A 19,010-nucleotide genomic window follows, 5' to 3' on the forward strand; every position below is an offset into this window, starting at 1 on the left:
CTAGTGTATCACTTACCACTCACCACATCCATTGATGAGGGGGGTAGCGGGGGCTGCTCCACTTGCAAATGACTGCTGTCTCCTTTGAGAGGCACCCGCTTCAGTCACTGCCCTCTACATAGTGTTGTGGCTGGGTAATGTTGGCCAGCAGAAGTGGAATGCGTTCCACCTCCAAATACAAGTGACGGAACGCAGTTCTGCCCCATTTTGGCCCACTTTAACCCCTGTGCGGTAGTGAGCAGTGGGCAGATGCAGTCAAATTAGATGGCACTGGTGGGGTGACTGCACTATCAGGCCACAGCGCCCCGGGCAGCTGCCCTGATAGACCGCCCCTAAAACTGCAATATGCCAAGATAAATTCCTAAGAAATTAGCTTTGGTTAGAAAGTAAAAATAACTGTATCTACAGTACTTCAGCATCTACTTAAACATTGAGGATGCTTTGAAATGTAAATATAGGCAGCACAAATGTGTAATGGTTAGCATTACTGCCTCACAGCACTGAGGTCATGAGTTTGATTCCCACCATGGCCATAACTTTGTGGAGTTTGTATAATCTGCTTGTGTGGGTTTCCTCCGGGTTCTCCGGTTTCCTCCCACAATCCAGAAATATACTGGTATTTTTTCTGAAAAGGACTGGAATATGTGTGCGCTATATAAATAACTGGTAACTAACAAATAATAAATATTTAACAGGAATTTACTGCATATACTGCTAATACAGAGCCTTTTTTTTACTATCACATAACCTGCTGCAGGTTATTGTATTCTTTTAATTTAATTAACTGACAGCCGCAAATAGCTTTATTGCATTCTGTACTGGGTACACTACTGAAATATGAAACTTAGGGGTCTATTTACTAAGCCTTCGACGGAGATAAAGTGGACAAAGATGACGTACCAGCGAACCAGCCCCTATCTGCCATTTTTCAAATACAGGGGTCTATTTACTAAGCCTTGGATGGAGATAAATTCGCTGGAGATAAAGTACCAGCCAATCAGCTCCTAACTGTCATTTTTCAAACACAGCCTGTGATATGGCAGTTAGGAGCTGATTGGCTTGTACTTAATCTCCGTTCAATTTATCTCCATCCAAGGATTAGTAAATAGACCCTACTGTCTGTAACATGGCAGTTAGGAGCTGATCGGCTAGTACTTTATCTATGTCCACTTTATCCCAATCTAAGGCTTAGTAAATAGACCCCTGTTGGTTCCATTTTTAAGCTCTGAGAAAAAATGAAGACAAGCTGAAAGTGATTAATGAATGATAGCTCTTGTATATCAGGTCAACATAAAGTTATATAAACACTACAGTATGATTCTTTAAGAACAGCAGAATCAGTGCACCATAAGCAATATGGCAGGAAATGTAGACAGACATGTTACACTGGGGTCTGTGGTGAAGTATTTGAATATACCCTTCAAATTCTGTTGAAGTACATACTGTATAAAAGAACATCCATAACTAACAAAATCAGCTGGGCATGTAAAGTATTTGTTTTGTAAAAATATAAGATGTATTAGAATGTTTGAATTTTTACTGGTTTGAACTACACCTGTTTTAGGGGTTTAGCCACAAATATTAAGTTTCCCTGGAATGTATGGAGGAGGGGCTGCAGCAGATATCTCCAATACCTTCCATGATCCCTCCATTCCCACCGGCAGCCGCATCCCCCATAGGTTTCTAAGGGGCATGCGATGCTGCCAGATTTACCAATATCGGCAACGCATTCCCGATATTGGCTCCCCATAGCTACCGCTATCTGAAAATGGGAGTAGCCCATTGAAGCCTATGGACTACTCACCACATTCCAAACCGGCAGAGGGTTCCCTTGGAAGATGCCCATGCAAACACAGACTGAACATACAGACTCTAGACAATAGCACCATGTTCAGTATTGAACCAATGTCCCAGTGCAAATGCAGGCATAGTAAATGTTGATTGCAAGAATTTAGCTATTGTTATAGTTTCCTTGTTCTATGTCTTCTTGAGCACTTAATGGTTCTGGAATCACAGGCTTTGAGTAATATAATAAAATTACTAGTCTTTGACATGTTTGCAGAGTACAAATGAAAATCACAGCGGGTCCCATGCCTCACTAGCTGTATAATTTCTTTAAAAGCAAATACAATACGACACCCATTTTCAGACTGCACCCTTATTTTGCTTTATCAAAACATATGTATTGTATTATTAACTGCCTCCCACTGAAGATTTATGCCTCTAGGTGGTGCTGTTTATGGTGTTTACTAAATCCTGCCTGGTCTCCTGGAAATTCAGGCCTTCCCAGGCATGTCACCATTACTTCATGCATGGCATTCTCACAGAGTAATGCAGAGAGATTGTAGTGTCAGTGGCAGCTCCTCCTGACTTTGGAAAAGTCACTTTATTTCACTGTTTTGCAGATACTACACCATAAATAGAACCAGAAAAATTCTGTGTATAATGCTATGTAAACATATAATGCAATATGCAAAAACAATTAAGCAAACAACTAAACAAATAAAATAAAATTCTAAAAACACATTTTAGTTTAGTCGCAAAGTACCATTAATCCACTCTGCAGTGACATAAAAGCAAGGAATCTAATCCTGACATATTGCATTAACCAACCCTCCATTTATATTCTTTTTCTATTTAACAGTGCAACAAACATAACTTTGAAATTGAAATTAAAATTGAAAGTGGTATTTTTATTCTGCTGGGTATGTAACAAATGTGCAGTCGTATAAATGGAATACTTATAATATGAGTAATAAGTCCTGAAGTCAAACTAATCCAGCTCTCAACAGTTTCCGTAAACAGAAAGCCCTCTGATATACCTGAAGGCACCTATAGGCATGCTCTCCTTGACATCAGTTCTGTAGTGAGCAGGTGATGGCTAGGGAACAAGGAGCTGTCATTCAAGAAAGAGTACTTTTCACTGTATACAATGTTCTGTCTAATTGACCACTGACAGCTGAGGCCTGAATGAGCATCATTGCTTCAGGGACATGCTAATAACTAACTGTAGCAAACATATTTAAGGAGATCACCAAAGTTCACAATGTAATATGTGTGAAAAAATAAGTGTTTAATCTACTAATATTACTTTGATGAAGTGTTAGTAGATATATATTCTTTTAAAAACATAACATAAACTGTTATGAAATTAAGATAAGCATCAATCACCCTTTTATTACTGACAGATACAGTAAATGTTTTGTACATCTTTTATAAGTGTTTGTTACCACCAATTGTCTACACCTTACATTAAGAGATATACTACCACATTGAGTTTTGACAGAATGACAAAAGATACCTGTAAAAAAAATCAGAATTACAGGAGACAAGCCAAGAATAAAGATAAATTAAACACCAAGGTTTCCTACCTTTCAATCCAAACTTGGAGTGTCTTCCAAACTTTAAGATGATTAACATTATCACCAGACCCGTGCAAACCAATGCTGCAATGCCGACAACAACATAAACCTGCAAAATGAAAGATAAAACAAGGGCATCAGACACATACAAATGTATAAGCCTCTCCAAACATTGTTTATTTCTACTATTTTAGGAAAAGTAATGAGAGAATATCCCCACTTTACAGCAACACCAACCGGTTTGGATGTCAGTATACCGGAAGTCAGAATACTGACCGCGGCATCTGGAAAGTGTGAATCCCGACAAGGGGAAGGTGAGTACACTTACCTTCCCCCAGTAGCCCCCTAACTGTAACCCTCCCGTCCCGCAGCCTATACCTAAAACTCCCCCCCCTTCCCCCCCGTGAACACAGCCTAACCCTAACCCTCCTCGGTGGTAAGGGTTACTTCCTTACCACATCCTAAACCTAACCCTCCACCCAGGGGGGTTTTAAGAGAAGAGAGGGAGACCGTATGCCGACACTCCGGGTGGGCCCTCTCCTTTCCATGGTGCAGTAGCCTCCAGCATTGTACCGGAGTCTACTGCGCATGCGCAGGTCTCCGGAAACTTGGCGCCCGCCATGGTCCGGAGACTAATTACCTACTGTGCATGCACAGCAGCTACTGTGGCAGTGATTTTTGCCATGGCTGGTGTGGCTACAGCACCAGTCATGGGACTCTGGAAAGGTAAGTATTAAAACACATGGGTGCAATGTGTGCCAATGCCTCCACCCCCCGCAGCTTAACCCTAACCCTCCCCCTGCAGCCAAAACCTAACCCCCCCTCACGGCTTACCTCTCCTGCGGTCCGACAGTGGGGCGTTGGGGATTCCGGGTGTCTGTAAGCCAGGATTCCGGCGCTGACATCCTCAGCTGTGTTGGGATTCCGGCGTCAGTATATTGATAGCCGGGATCCCGACCATCAGGATCCTGACTGGATCCTGACTGGATCCCCTCTCATCATTGCTTTAGAATGCTCACAGATAATGGTTAATGAGTTACTACATACAATGAGGTGCAGTAAACAGTAAGTTGCTATATTAAAATCTCCTATAGGCCCATTCTCTTGTTGTTAGATTAGGGGCATAAAACTTTTTTTTTTTGGAGCGCCATATTAAGTAACTCTGAACAGAGGGCCACAATTTGTATTCTGACAGATTGCCCCCCAACAATTAGGTTAGGGATCTTTGCTGAATAAATCTTGTTCTAAGAAACACTATTAGTCTTGGTGTTTACCGCATGGCTAAATCTCCAGGTTTAACACCAGAGCTATTCACTTATTAACCAATTTCTCCATGTAGTAAACCCGCAGATAGCAAGCCTTAACCCACAGATTCCAGGTTTAGTGCCAGCAACCTGTGGGTTACCCTGCAAGTCCCAGAGTATGCACTTAACTCAGATTTTTCAACTTAGATCCTGAAACTGCAAGAAAAAAAATCTGTGTTGGGTGCACTCTTGGGCTTACCGCGTGGGGTAGTGGCATTAATTGAACAGCTCCAGGCAAAGCTTTAGCCATGCGGTAAGCAAACATGGCTAATTGAATCTGCCTCTAAAACTAATACAAATATTTTCAAATAAACATTTTTAATGGCTGCAGACTCTGGGAATTGGAAGTCGTTAGTGGAAGTGACCCAATCCCCCAGCTCTCCCGAGAGTATAAAAGGAGGTGTGGCACAAGCCTCCTTGGCTCAAATGTCTGACAAACTTTCAGCATGCTATGTAGGGCACACTCCACAGTTTCACACAGTTGGCACCATACTACAACACAGTGCCGCTTTGCAGCAGGTGGAAGGCTGCAATTGGTCAGTCTGAAACTGTCTAGATGTCTTATCACCTCATATAGCTATGGTATTCCCCTAATCCATTACTCTTTATCAATCTGTGCTTCAAGATTTTAAAACCACATGTTTTTTTTTCTAGAGTCTATACTGCTGCACTAATACACCCTTTCTACTATACCAAAGGCCACACTCAGGAACTGTCTCCTCTTACCACAGCTCTCCCTCTTTCCACTTAGATTGTAAACTCTCTTATGAGCAGGGCCCTCCCTAGCCTTTGTTTAACTGTCTGCATTAATTTCTTTGATTTATCTTATATGCCCCTGTTTTATGCATGTCCTGTTAATTCCACTATTGATTACTGTTGAGCCCTGTGGCACTTTTCAAATCAACATAAATAATAAAATAAAATTCATTTAAATCATTAAAACTAACACAGATGAATACTAAACTTAGGGTGAAAATTAGATTGTGCAGCCATTATTCGCCCATACACTATGTAGACAAAAGTGATAGGACACTGACAGCAAATAGATTAACAAGATTTTATTGACGTCCATACTTTGTAGGTCCACCAAGTGCAGTGATTTCTGCAGACACACTTCTTGGCAAACTAGCCACAAGTTTCTAGACAACAGCAAGCGGTATGTTTTCCATTCCATCTTAAGTACAGTGACCAACTGGGACACTGAAGAGGGTTGAGTCAGTCTAGAACGCACTCTTCATTCCAATTAGTCCTAGAGGTTCTCAGTTGGGTTAAGATCTGGACTCTTAGCTGGCCAGTCCACATGGGTTGTTGAATTTTCTGTATAACAGTCCAGCTTCACCCTGAAAACATGACATTGCGCAGCCTACGATGATCCCCTTTTCAAACTCAGTTAGCTCTTTTCAGCAAGCCATTTCATTAGCAAATGATCTAATCAGTGCCCCCTCTACCCGTTTTATACATTCACAAACATGTATCTTCTGCAGGAGCGCACCATTTCACTTGTGCGCGCTGGGGTGGTGGTGGGGGGGGGGGGTGGAGTTCAATTACTGTTGTCTACATAGTATATAAGCAACCTGACTGTGGGGTTTAATATTCTCACCTTCAGTGATGCTTTGTTTTTAAACAGTGCTTGCTTGTGCCACCCATATTTATTATCTTATTGCTGTGATTGTACTGCACTACATACTTAGCTGAGTTTCAGAGGGAGTGATAGCCAGATAAACAGAGACATCACAGCATACCATAATCTTTGTATTATAAATATGAGTGTATCATATACTGTACTTACTGTAATACTGTCTTCATTCCCTTCATTGGACACATCTGTAGAAGTGACCCCATTTCCATTGTCTGTGCTGGTTCCTCCAATATCATTAGAGGTGGTCTCATAATCTTAAAACAAACAGAAGGACCACATTACCCATAAATACTTTAATAGTTAGTGTGTGTAGAATATACAGTAAGTGTTCTTTAACTGTATTGCTGGATCCCGTAGTTAGTAACAGTGTAACAAATAAATGGGCACCTGTATGTCTCTTTATGGTGACATTATATTTGTGCTTTAAGTGGTAGTGGTTTTCTAGCTAGAAAAGTGCTAGCTTTCATAGCATGCAGCTGCTTCCACATTCAAGGGGAGATGTATCAAACCTTGGGGAGAGATAAAAGTGGAGAGAGATAAAGTACCAACCAACCAGCTTCCAACTGTAATTTTATAGGCTGTGCTTCAAAAATGACAGTTAGGAGCTGATTGGTTGGTGGCTGCATCTGTCCATCACACATTTATATTAATAGGGACAACTTACAAGGGATGGATTAAGCACTGAAAATACTATGGGGGATATTCAATTGTTTGAAAAGTATGTTCGGTGTCTGATATTTTTTCCTGTCTATTAGATAGGAAAAAACAGACACCAAACTGACTTTTCAAACAATTGAATACCGCCCTATGTGTGAATTTTCTGAGTCTGATTACCCCTATTTAACAAGGAAGGGGCATTCACATAAAGGTCTCAGTATGGCAGCAACCATGCACCATGAATGCTAGGGCTGATCTAGTTGGAAAAGTGAAAACATTCAATGTGCCTGACAGTGCCCTTAATGTGTGACATGTTGTAGAGCATTTAAGCAATTTGTAATCTGATTGTCAAACTGTGTTGGAAGAATAGTGACATATTTCCAATATCCAAGAAGTCATCTACAATGATGCATGCATGTGCTTGATTAATAAAAAGAAAGATAGAAACTGGTGATTAATTTAATTGGATATTAACCAGAAAGTTAAAATAATTTACAATTCTATGCTCATGAACTACTTGAATGTAGGTGGACTGAATGAGATATTTAGATTGTACAAAGTATGTATGATGGAATGGTTAATCATTATTTAATGACATACATATTATGTTTATTGAAATGTTTGAAATCAGCATTTAGCATATTAAACCCATAAAAATAGATTGATGATTATCTTCTAGCATTTTAGTATCTCAGGAGCACATGTACATGATGACTTGAAGCAACAAATGATTCTAATAAAAAAGGAACATGTATTGAATGATAGAGATCTGTAGTTTTGCTGAGTACCTAGATGTGGGGAGTTAGGCACACCTATTTTAATAGGTTTCCCTACCTCTATTGGTCACATGACACAGTATAACACATCACAGCACAAGACTTGTTTACAGTTAAAGCACAAGTCTTAACAATCTTAAATGGGAGAAACATACCTTAATCTCTTATGTCTTAGTACAAATGACAAACTGTAAATCATTATAATTAAATGTAATTATTTATTTTTTCATATAAATGATTTTAGTGAATCTATGTACAGGTACTTTGGCAATGTGCAAGGTTATGACTGTAATTAGAGAATAGCTAGGTTATGTGTTGAAAAGCTGAAATGAAGTATGGTATATGGCTTTAAAAGACAAGTATAAAAAAGTAAAATAGTATAGTATGTGGCAAAAAGGTTATTTAACAAAAATATGAACCAATGGAAGAAAATACAACGCCCTGTTGAGCTACAGCTCCCATCATGCTCAGCTGGGTGGATGTCTAGCCCAACAACATAATACCTGCTGTGAACATGCATATTGTACACCAAATCAATCGCACACATAGACTGATGCAGAGTTTTCATCAAGACTGATCAATTTCAATCTGTGATTACTTAATACACTTATTATAAGGGCCACAAATGACTAATTACAAAAAATTACAAATTTGCAAAATAAATTGATGAATGTGTGGACAGCTGAATTCTTAGGCATTAAGTATGGTGGCTGGAAATCACAGAATTGTGAGGAATTTAAGACAAGATTGTCCACTCATCCTTTTAATTAATGACATACAGTAATTAACCCACATTTAGCATCAATTGTTGCCCATCTACAATTAGGTCTAGTATAAACATTCAGACTACAATATATTGTTTAAAGAGAAGATGTAATGGTAAGAGAAATTACAAAGTGGGGGATCTTTAACAAAGATTAGGAACCCATAAGATGACACTGTGCACAGTCATGTTCTTTCTAACCATTCAAAGTGTGGGACAACTGCAGCATGGGGCAAACATCCTCAGTAAACATGCTCCACTGTCACATTTTACTTGCCAATACTTAATGTAATATTTATGCTTTACATTTCATTTTATCGCTTGTTTTACCCTCATTTATTTAACACAATTCAAATAATTTGTATATTACAGGTTGAGTATCCCATATCCAAATATTCAAAAATATGGAATATTCCAAAATACGGAATTTTTTGAGTGAGACTGAGATAGTGAAACCTTTGTTTACTGAGGGCTCAATGTACACAAAGTTTGTTTAATACACAAAGTTATTCAAAATATTGTATTAAATGACCTTCAGGCTGTGTGTATAAGGTGTATATGAAACACAGATGAATTGTGTGAATGTACACACACTTTGTTTAATGCACAAAGTTATTAAAATATTGCCTAAAGTTACCTTCAGGCCACGTGTATAAGGTGTATATGGAACATAATTGCATTCTTTGCTTAGACTTGGGTCCCATCCCATTACATCTCATTATGGTATGCAATTATTCCAAAATACGGAAAAGTCCGATATCCAAAATACTTCTGGTGCCAAGCATTTTGGATATGGGATACTCAACCTGTATTGTGACTACCTGTCTTATGCATTTTTGTTTCTGAATGACCTAAGACAGTGGTTCTCAAATTCAGTCCTCAGGACCTTAAACAGGTTCACCGTTTCCAGACCACCTAGCTGGTGCACAGGTGTGTTAATAAATGTTACAATATAAAGATCCACAGGTGACCTGGAAAATCATGAACCATTTCGGGTCCTGAGGGCCGAGTTGAGAACCTCTGACCTAAGAGACTTTTTTCATAACTGATTTTGACACCTCCACAGTCAAAGTTTTTGGTTATTTTGCTATTTTGCATATACAGTATGTAGTTTCTATCCTCAATTCAATTAAATATCTCATTCTGCAAAATAGAACCTGCTGTGTAATTTGCAAAGCGGATCACTGTGCCTAACCTGAACACCTATAATATAGTCATGTTTGTCAAAGGCCCACATTTTACAATGGCCATCTGTACACAGTTCCACAAAAATAATTGCAGAAATTGACTTTCATGATGAATGGTAGTGTGCTAACTGAATAAAACGTCATTATTATTGGCTACTGATACATTAAATAATAAATACTACTGTTATGTATATGACAATGATAAGTAATAGGAATGAGTTAATCTATAACAAAGCATACATGCAAAATTAGACCATCTATAATAGAAAAAGGTTTATTAAAAACCAGAATATTCTTTGCAGTTATCCTACATAAAAGGATTTAAAATTGTGCCCACGTCACAGAGTAAATTTAAACTGATATTTAAATGCACTAAATTAAATAGATAATAGGATAGCACTGCCTTTAATTTGTTGGAACAGTTTTACAAATGTTGTATGCACAGTGTGGATAAAAGAACTAATGATGAACAAATTTATTTCAATAATACAACGGTTGCAAGAGTATAATAAAGGCAATTTGTATAATAGTGCATTCTGTTCTATTATGTTTCGGCTTGAAGCTGCTCATACATGGACATATAGTATCCAATCTTTTGTACTGCTCACAGTGTAATACAATTAGCCCTATTTTGCAGCTATGTGGTTGTTACATGTGGTGACTCCAGGTGCTTGGTGTTAAGCCCAAGACACTGTATGACACAGGGAATGTTACACTGAAAATAACAGTTATTGTACTATATACTGTAAATGTATTTTCTGGCAGTCCTTATCAAAATCTGATTAAAGCTCTTCAACTGTTGATCTAAAATGTGTGTCAATTTGCTCCACGTGCACAGAAATTTGGGGTCTGTTTGGTCTAGAATAGATAATTTAACTGACCAAGTTGCCAATAAAATACCAGTTTTGTATATAACCATAACAAACAAATTAAACATTATATATAACTCTGAGCATAATTCCAAGAAAGGAATCAGATGCCACTGGAAAAATACATGGGCAATAACAAAGGGAATTGAATAATGAATATTAATCACATATTGCAAGTATGCCGTTACGGTTTATCATTATTATTATTATTATTATTATTATGATGATGATGATGATGATTATCATCATCATCATCATCATCATCATCATCAGATATACTCTTTTACTGACACATAACAAACTAACAACATGACAAAGTAGTCTGTATCTGTGAAGGCACTAATTCAGGCTACAAAACAATGTGTAATATGAAGCTGTTAGGAGAGACAAGTATTTTAAAGGCATTCACAGATTATTGGTCAAATGTGTATACGTGCTACTATAAATGTGCATTTTGGGCCTGACACTGTTGCCGACCTGTATTCATAGTGGATGCAATGTACGCTGTCTGTTGGAAGGAGCCTCTAATACAAAATACATTTTATGTAAGCTGTGCTAATCAAAGTTTCCTGAATAAGTCTGCACCCCTACATCCATCAATGCAGCAGCATGATATATTTCAATTACCTTGATTGTGGGGGCTATTGACAAAATTAGTTATGTTCAGCATAAAATCCAATTTCCCCAGAATACATGTCTATGCCCATTGTACATGGCTTTTTGCAGCAACATAAGTGCTTGCAGGGCAATATGGTTTCTTCTGCAAAGAAGCAGATTGAATTCTCTGAATGATCATCCCTTTTGGGAAAATTGTTTTGCATAACTATCCAATCACAATTAAGCATGAGCCTCTTGCTTTACTGGCTAAAGCAATATTTTATGTTGAGGGTTAAACAAGCAATATATTATGATAAATCATGAAGAGTTCCACACAATGAGACAAAGATCTTCTAAGAACTTCTATTGCCTATAAAGCCAATGCTCATTGAAATCACAGACCCTAGGGTGCATAATCGTCACACCAAATGCAGTGCAAAGTACAAAAGTCTGGTGCAACTGTGCAAAACAATGCATGCTAATTATATTTTAAAAATATTATTTTATTTAAATGCTTCTACATGGACGGGAGAGCACGTTTACTATAACAACTGTTACTAGTTTATCCATTGCTATAAATGACTTCATTCATCAATATAACACAGCAGTAAGAGAAACAAAATTATATTTTTTGGTAAGTAATGGTATATGATGATTGTGGTGTGTAAAGCAAAGTCATATATAATTTTAATGTTATTATATGTCTTGTCCCACTCACCCACCCAGTTCACAATAGAAATAATACTTTATATGTACCATAAAATCCAGAGTCAGTTATTGAACCACCTAAAACAGATAAAAACACAAAAAAGGAAGAAAGAGAAAATATGTGAGTATAATCACATGTTTATTTTTATTTAATTATTACTGTTATTTATTATTATTTTTCAGTATATAACAGTGCAATACTGTGTTATAATGCCCCATGGGCACTTTTGATTCCAGTAAAATATATAACTAATGGCACCTGCACACACAAAAAAAAATTGATTCATATTTTAGTCATCAATAACAAAACATGTTGTTGAAGACTGTAGGTCCAAGTATGGCTCTGGTGATTAGTTAACTGTGAGAACACTTCAGTCTACAACTGCACTAATCCACCCCACAAGTCAGATCACAGATCTGTGGCGCATGAAGGTGGAGAAATTCTAGGGATACAATCTTCAACTTTTGCTGTAATTCCACTTTTCTCCTAAATGCAATTCCATTCTGTATTCATACATTTCCATATTATTGATTTTATAGTTTATGAAAAGGGCTAGGAAGAGGAACACTTAACACCAAATACTATTAGTGAAATGTGTACAATTTGGCAGCAATATTTATTGCAAATGTCACTCATCTTTACTGGTGTTTTGGGAAAATGTCTGGAGGACTTGGGCTTACTGGTTGAAGACAGCAGAAAGCAGGAATGGTTCTTTCCCATAACACTCACTGAATTAAGTCAAGTGGATCTGTTCCCTACAAAGTATGGATGAATCCATTTTGTGAAAATAACTTTTATGCGCTACAGATATTATAAATGTATTAACTGTTCCATAGAATTTGACCATGAAAGTTTTCACATTTTGGGATTTGGAGTAAAGTCCTAAAACAACAATAACACATGGTAGAATGGACTGACCACCACTGTTTAATCTATATTCATAGAAATTTGCAAAATATAATTTGAAAAAAAATCTGTACAAAATGCAGTGCTGCAGAATGGTAACACTGTAGCAACAAAAGTGGAATGCAAAGATTGTATCACTGGAAATTTGCAAATGGCCTGTTTGGAAGCAAACCTCAATTTGCTGCAAATGTACTCAAATCTAGCATGCACTCTAACAGTTTTGCTAGGAACCAGTGACATATTCAAGACACTTACTGTATAACATTAATTATTAATTATGTTTATTTATTAGGTAATTAATTTTGGTGTGTTGATAGGCTACATGCTCTTTAATATTAATTCAGTCCATAAAATGCACTCCCCAAAATGTGTTTCAATGGTAGGTCCAATTTAAGAGGAAGAAGTGAATTCTGTGAAATGTAAGGTATCTATGAGTCAAAACTAATCTTTCTAAAAAATCTAGAAAACAGAAACTAAAAAATCTAAAACATTCTTATCTAGTAAAATGCAGCCAAAAGATAACGCAAGATTTTTGATTGTAAGGGAATATCTTGGTTTGTTGTGTATTCTTTTTATTTAATTTATAGTTACAGAGTATATTTTGTAATTGTTTTATCTGACTGTAAGATATCTATTTTATGCGTTGGAAAACTTCAGTTTGGTGTCAGTATGTTGTTTTGTAAAAACAGGAGCCTAAAATTCTATTGCGTCACTTGAAAGAAAAGTGTAATGTCAATGCTCAGCTTTTCCAGTAATACTAAATCATAATTGTTTAGTTACAGCTGTGATATAATCTATGACTCAAAAATAGTAATGGATTAATAATATAAAAATTGTCATTATTTAAACAAGAATTTTTTTTAATTTCTGTTAAAAAAGAAACAAACACATGAAAAACAAACATAGAAAACATAAATGTCTTTCTACATGAGCGTGTAACTTGAACAATATATTTTAACATACAGTATGTGGCATTCTGTGTGTGTGGTGTGTGTGTTTGGGTGCCTATTTGGTGTATTAATTGGATTTCTGCTTTGTATATTCTAATTCTGGTACTGAATGCATTCTATATGAAAAATGCCTCACCTTCCACATTACTAAAAAAGACAGGTAAATGACATAACACTGAAATAAAAGGTATAAACTGAAGGCAATGAGATTACTTCAGTAGAGTCTAGGAGGAAATGTGTGGGTTGGAACTATAGAGGAGGTACTAGCCAATGGTCTTTTTTAAAAGTTGCAGACATTTTTAGAGACAAACATTAGACTGTCCCTGAAATCACTGACAAACATATCTATAAAAAAGATGTAAGACGCAGGAGGCATACATTAGAATGTTTAAGAAACAGACCAGTTCCACATTATGGAAAAACCTTTAAACCTAAAGGTTGGGCATCTTTAATCCACTTCAGAGTTCTCAAATTGCAAGTAAAATACACTGTAAGTCCAAAAATCCTTTGTAAAGAAATCCAGAGCAGTTACTATATGTGGCCCAAGAAGAGGAAATTAAATATATTGTGTACATAAATAAATTGCAAATCACATTAAAACTACTGTATTAAGATATTCAAATTACAGTGTTAAGAATGTTGCAACATATTGGTAGTTGTCAAGTATAAAACCTTTGAAGAAAGTATATTCCTCTTAATACTATCAAGCATCTTCAAATTGGGACCATGGTAAACAGAAAAGAGAAAAAAGTCCAAGTACACACTGTATATTTTTTGTCTAAATTATTACAGTTTGTGATCACCTAACATTGATATAAAGCATTAGGACTTGTCTTCTTTTTTCTTTTACATAGTCCCAAATTGAAGAAGTTGGACATGTATTAAAAAGCATATGCTTTCTTCAAAGGGTTTGATCTAATCTACCAACATGTTAGTGGAACATTCTTAACACTGAATAGAAATATATTATATCACATATTGTATTAAATGTCCTCTTCCCCATGGGTTCCACATGTACTTGAGAATGTAACTGAGAGTGAATTAGTGTGAGGATGGAAGAGGGTGGGAGAAATTAAAAAGCGTGGGAAGTGGCCAAAAAAAGAAAAGGGTGAATATGTGTGTGTGTGAGGCTGGAGGGATAGAAGAGAAAAACAATGAAATGAGAGTGGGAAGGGGGTGATATAAAAATGTGTTCTGTTAGAAGAAGGATGAAATGACTGTGTGGGTGGAATAAGATGTGTGTTTAAGCATAAGGATTAAGGGGCATATGTATTAAGCATATTTTATGGAAAATCTGTATTCTGAGGATTTATGCATTAATTAATTGTCTCATCAACATGTATTAAGAGGGTACCATAGATACTGCAATCCTTCTTTTTTTCAATCCAAAAGTAGTCTCCATAGGTTTCTGAGTGAGTAAGTGTGTTAATACATGCGACTGATAAAATGTACTGTATCTAGGGATGGATATAGTCAGATTGACTGAGTGAAAAAGGTGATGGAATAAAACTGTGTATATGAGAAAGAGTATGATGCAAAAAATGTGTGTACTGTATATGAGAAGTATGAAATGAAAGTGTGTAAGTGGGAAGGGAGTATAATAAGAATATGTTTAATGGGGTATATTCAGTAATAAATGTGATGGCCCAGTGCACATTATGGATCTGACTTGCCATGATTTGAGGCAGATCTCTCTCTCCGCAACCTTGATCTATTTCCAAGAGGAAGGAGCGGGGATCAACATGCTAACCCTCTGAAGATGGTGTTAACTTAATACCACAACCAAGTCCCGAAAGTGTTCAGGTCTCAAAACTTGATGAATTGAATACTCATCCCCATACTAGTGTATGGGCTGCATAGCACAGGGCTGTACTCTACACAGGATATATGAATATTCATCATATCTCCTGCATTGGGCCAATGTTGAATGGGCACGTTCCATAAAACACGTGAAAACATGTATGACCCACTCCCTCATCATCATAAATAGGTGTGTATAGTGTCCAGGCTAAAACATTATTATGTATGAGTCATCAGAGACAATTAACTTTTAAGATTAAAGTCTGGTGGTTACACCTGACACTAATACCTGTCTTTGTCATTCACCATCATTCACTTGTCACACTCAAGCCAATTTTTCAGTTCAAATGACACCTGATGCTGATGTCTAGCACTGACTCCTATCTTTAGGAATCAGCATTGCCAGCTGCAGCATAATCCATTTGTATCTTGTTTTTATTCTTTTGTAACAAAATCTGATGAATACGTGCAAAATTGGTGGCTGAGTTATTGCATATTAGAAATAATTCACAGTCTCTTTCTAATAAAAATAAATAAATATAAGAAATCTCTTTGCCATAACTTGAAGTTAAATAGTGGAAGAATCACAAGTTGCCCCTAATTCTTATAATTATAATAATTGTAAAATAATAGTCTAATTGACTATTTTGCATATTAATTACAAAATTAATAATTACTATGAATAATTATTCATGCAATTCTTTGCTACATCAGTGATCTACTGCAGAGAAAAATATATTAAATAACAACACTTCTTAACCTGTACTTAAACTGAAAGGAAACATCAAATGGTATGTAGTCACAATACCGGCGGTCGGGATCCTGGCGGTCAGCATGCCGGGATCTCATCCGCCAGAATGCCAGCAGGGGGCCAAGTGCTATTCTCACTCGTGGGTGTCCACAACACCCATAGAGTGGGAATAGAATCTGTGGCGAGCCGGCAGCACAGCGAGCAAGGGGCTTCATTGCGTTCGCCACCTGCAGGCATTATGGCGGACGGCCAGTATCCCGTACCCAATGCCATCAAATACTTAAAACAACTACAGATGGAATTGTTTGCAACTTCTAATGTATGTATATATCACTCTGCAATCCTCACTCTGTGATCACTATGCAACCAATTAATGTTTAGCAACATTTGAAATATCATGATTTGCATGCAATTATTAATACTTGTACTTCAAATTTTACTCAGTAACACATACTTAATGAAGATATATTGGGCTGTTGTTTGCATAGTTACTTACAGTGTAATCTATCACCTTTCATCAGCATAACATTTATCTCTTTCTTAAACACACCATGTACATCAAATTGTTGTACTTCATTGCACTCCATGGTATTCTCTCCAAAGCAAATACATCCTACATTCTCCCTGCAACCCACCCCTCGGTATACATTGCCGCCTCAATTATTCACTCACCTCTTATTAACGCTCATCCACAACCTGTCACCATAAAAGACATTCACAAACCTCCTACAACAATATTTATTTTTCTCTCTTACTTCTATTAGCTGGGGACATTTCACCAAATCCAGGCCCCAACCACTTGCCCCACTCATATTCAACTGATTCACAGCAATATAGAAATAAAGCTAATCTAATAAACATCACATGTCTCCCATCACCTTCCAAATTACTAAAATGTACCTTATAGAATGTATGCTCTGTTTGTAACAAATTAACATCAGTTCATGATGGCTCACACGATCAGACACTGCCTCCCTTGCAGCACTGTCACATGGTGGTCTACACTTCACACACACCTCCAAGCCTGGTAACTTTAAAGGTGGTGGGGTTGATTTACTATCCCAGTCTTTTGCATACACAGTTTTACAACAGGTTCCATAACTCGCATTTACATCATTTGAAGTACATTCTATCAGAATTTACACTTCTTTCTCTGCGTGTTGCTGCTATCTCCCACCTGGGCAACCCAATGGTTTTTTTGCCTGGTTTCCTCACTTCCTATCCTCTGACATCTCCAACATCATCATGGGTGATTTCAATATTGCTATTGATAGTCCAAAATCTGCTGCTCATGCCTTCAAATTACTCTCTCTAACCTCCTCTCTTGGCTTCTCCCAATGGACTGACTCCTATTCTCATCAGGAGAGCCACTGTATGATCTAGTATTCACCAGACTTTGCTCAGTTTCTGAATTCACTAACACTCTTTTCCCTCTCAGATCACAAACTTATCACCTGCATGCTCTCCTTCATTACTTCAAACTGAGTGTCACTGACATCCTCCAATGCTCCTCAAACCAACAGAAATTTTAACGCAATTAATTTTAAAGAACTTTCCACCTCACTCCAACAACAGCTTTTGCCTATTTTTGCATTCACTTCTCTTGAGATGGCTGTATCACACCTAAACTAGACTCTAAAAATAGCTCTTGATGAAGTGGCTCCAGCTACCCATCACACTCCACGTAGACTTAGATGTCAGCTGTGGCACTCTAAATTAACAAGACATCTACAAAAAATGTCACGCAAAGTTGAACATCAGTGGTGTAAATCTTGTATTCCAAGTGACTTCCTCACATATAAAATTGTCTACCACTCTTTTTGTAATACCCTGGACATTGCCAAACATTTCAAAACTCTCATCTCTGCTGAAGCCTCTAACCCCAAACAACTTTTTGATACATTTAAATCACTTCTCAACCCTCCCTCTCCCAAGCCACCAGCCACTATCAAGGTGCAAGATCTTGCTTACTACTTCAAGGACAAGACTAATAAGATCTGAGATGAAATGGTATGCTCTTCCTTATCCCGTGACCTTCTCAATTCCCTAGCTGAACCCTCTGGAAAATTTTCTTCATTTGATTACACAAATGAAGATGAAGTATCAACACTCTTCTCATCCTGCTACTCTACTACCTCTACCTCTCCTCTTGATCAAATACCCTCAAATGTAAGTAAATCTCTGTCTCCTGTGCTCACCCCAACCTTAACTTACCTGTAATGTCTCTCTCTACTGGTATCTTTCTTTCACTGTTCAAGCATGCAGTGAATACTAAAAAAATAAATTCTGACCTGACGCTCTCTCAAACTACCATCCCATCTCTCAGTTCCCTTGCCATTTCAAGCTACTTGAGAGACTTGCTTACACTCGCCTCACACACTTTCTTAACTCGCACAACTTATTTGTCCCATATCAGTCAGGCATTTGTTCCTAACACTCCACAGAGACAGCACTGACTAAGGTAGTGAATGATCTAGTCACTGTTAAGTCTAAAGGCCACTACTTGCTTCATAGTCGTCTAGATCTCTCTGCTGCTTTTGGCACTGTTGACCACTCTCTTCGCATAAACACTACAATCCTTAGGTCTTCAGGACACTGCCCTTTCTTGATTCCTATCCTACAGCTTCTTAAGTATCCGTTTCTCTGAATCTACCTCCTCTTTGTTACCTCTTTCAGTTGGAGTACGACAAGACTATCTTAGGTCATCTGCTTTTCTCTAGCTATACCTCATCTATTGGTA

At 37.4% G+C, this 19,010-nt stretch overlaps 1 protein-coding gene across 5 annotated transcripts in view; it reads right to left on the reverse strand.

The window, feature by feature from the left end:
• NTRK2 (neurotrophic receptor tyrosine kinase 2) overlaps positions 1–19,010 on the reverse strand; it is a 424,378-nt gene that overhangs the window by 319,851 nt on the left and 85,517 nt on the right. For 4 of the 5 annotated variants that reach the window (XM_063913785.1, XM_063913786.1, XM_063913789.1 and 1 more), the window contains exons 10-12: positions 11,911–11,940; positions 6,456–6,559; positions 3,372–3,471 (exon numbers count right to left, since the gene is read on the reverse strand). In XM_063913785.1, coding sequence (XP_063769855.1) covers positions 3,372–3,471; positions 6,456–6,559; positions 11,911–11,940 — 234 coding nt within the window. The remainder of the gene's footprint in view (positions 1–3,371; positions 3,472–6,455; positions 6,560–11,910; positions 11,941–19,010) is intronic. The other variant, XM_063913787.1, reaches the window with a different exon arrangement.

The sequence above is a fragment of the Pseudophryne corroboree genome, chromosome 1 (assembly GCF_028390025.1).
Source record: "Pseudophryne corroboree isolate aPseCor3 chromosome 1, aPseCor3.hap2, whole genome shotgun sequence".
NCBI lineage: Eukaryota > Metazoa > Chordata > Amphibia > Anura > Myobatrachidae > Pseudophryne > Pseudophryne corroboree.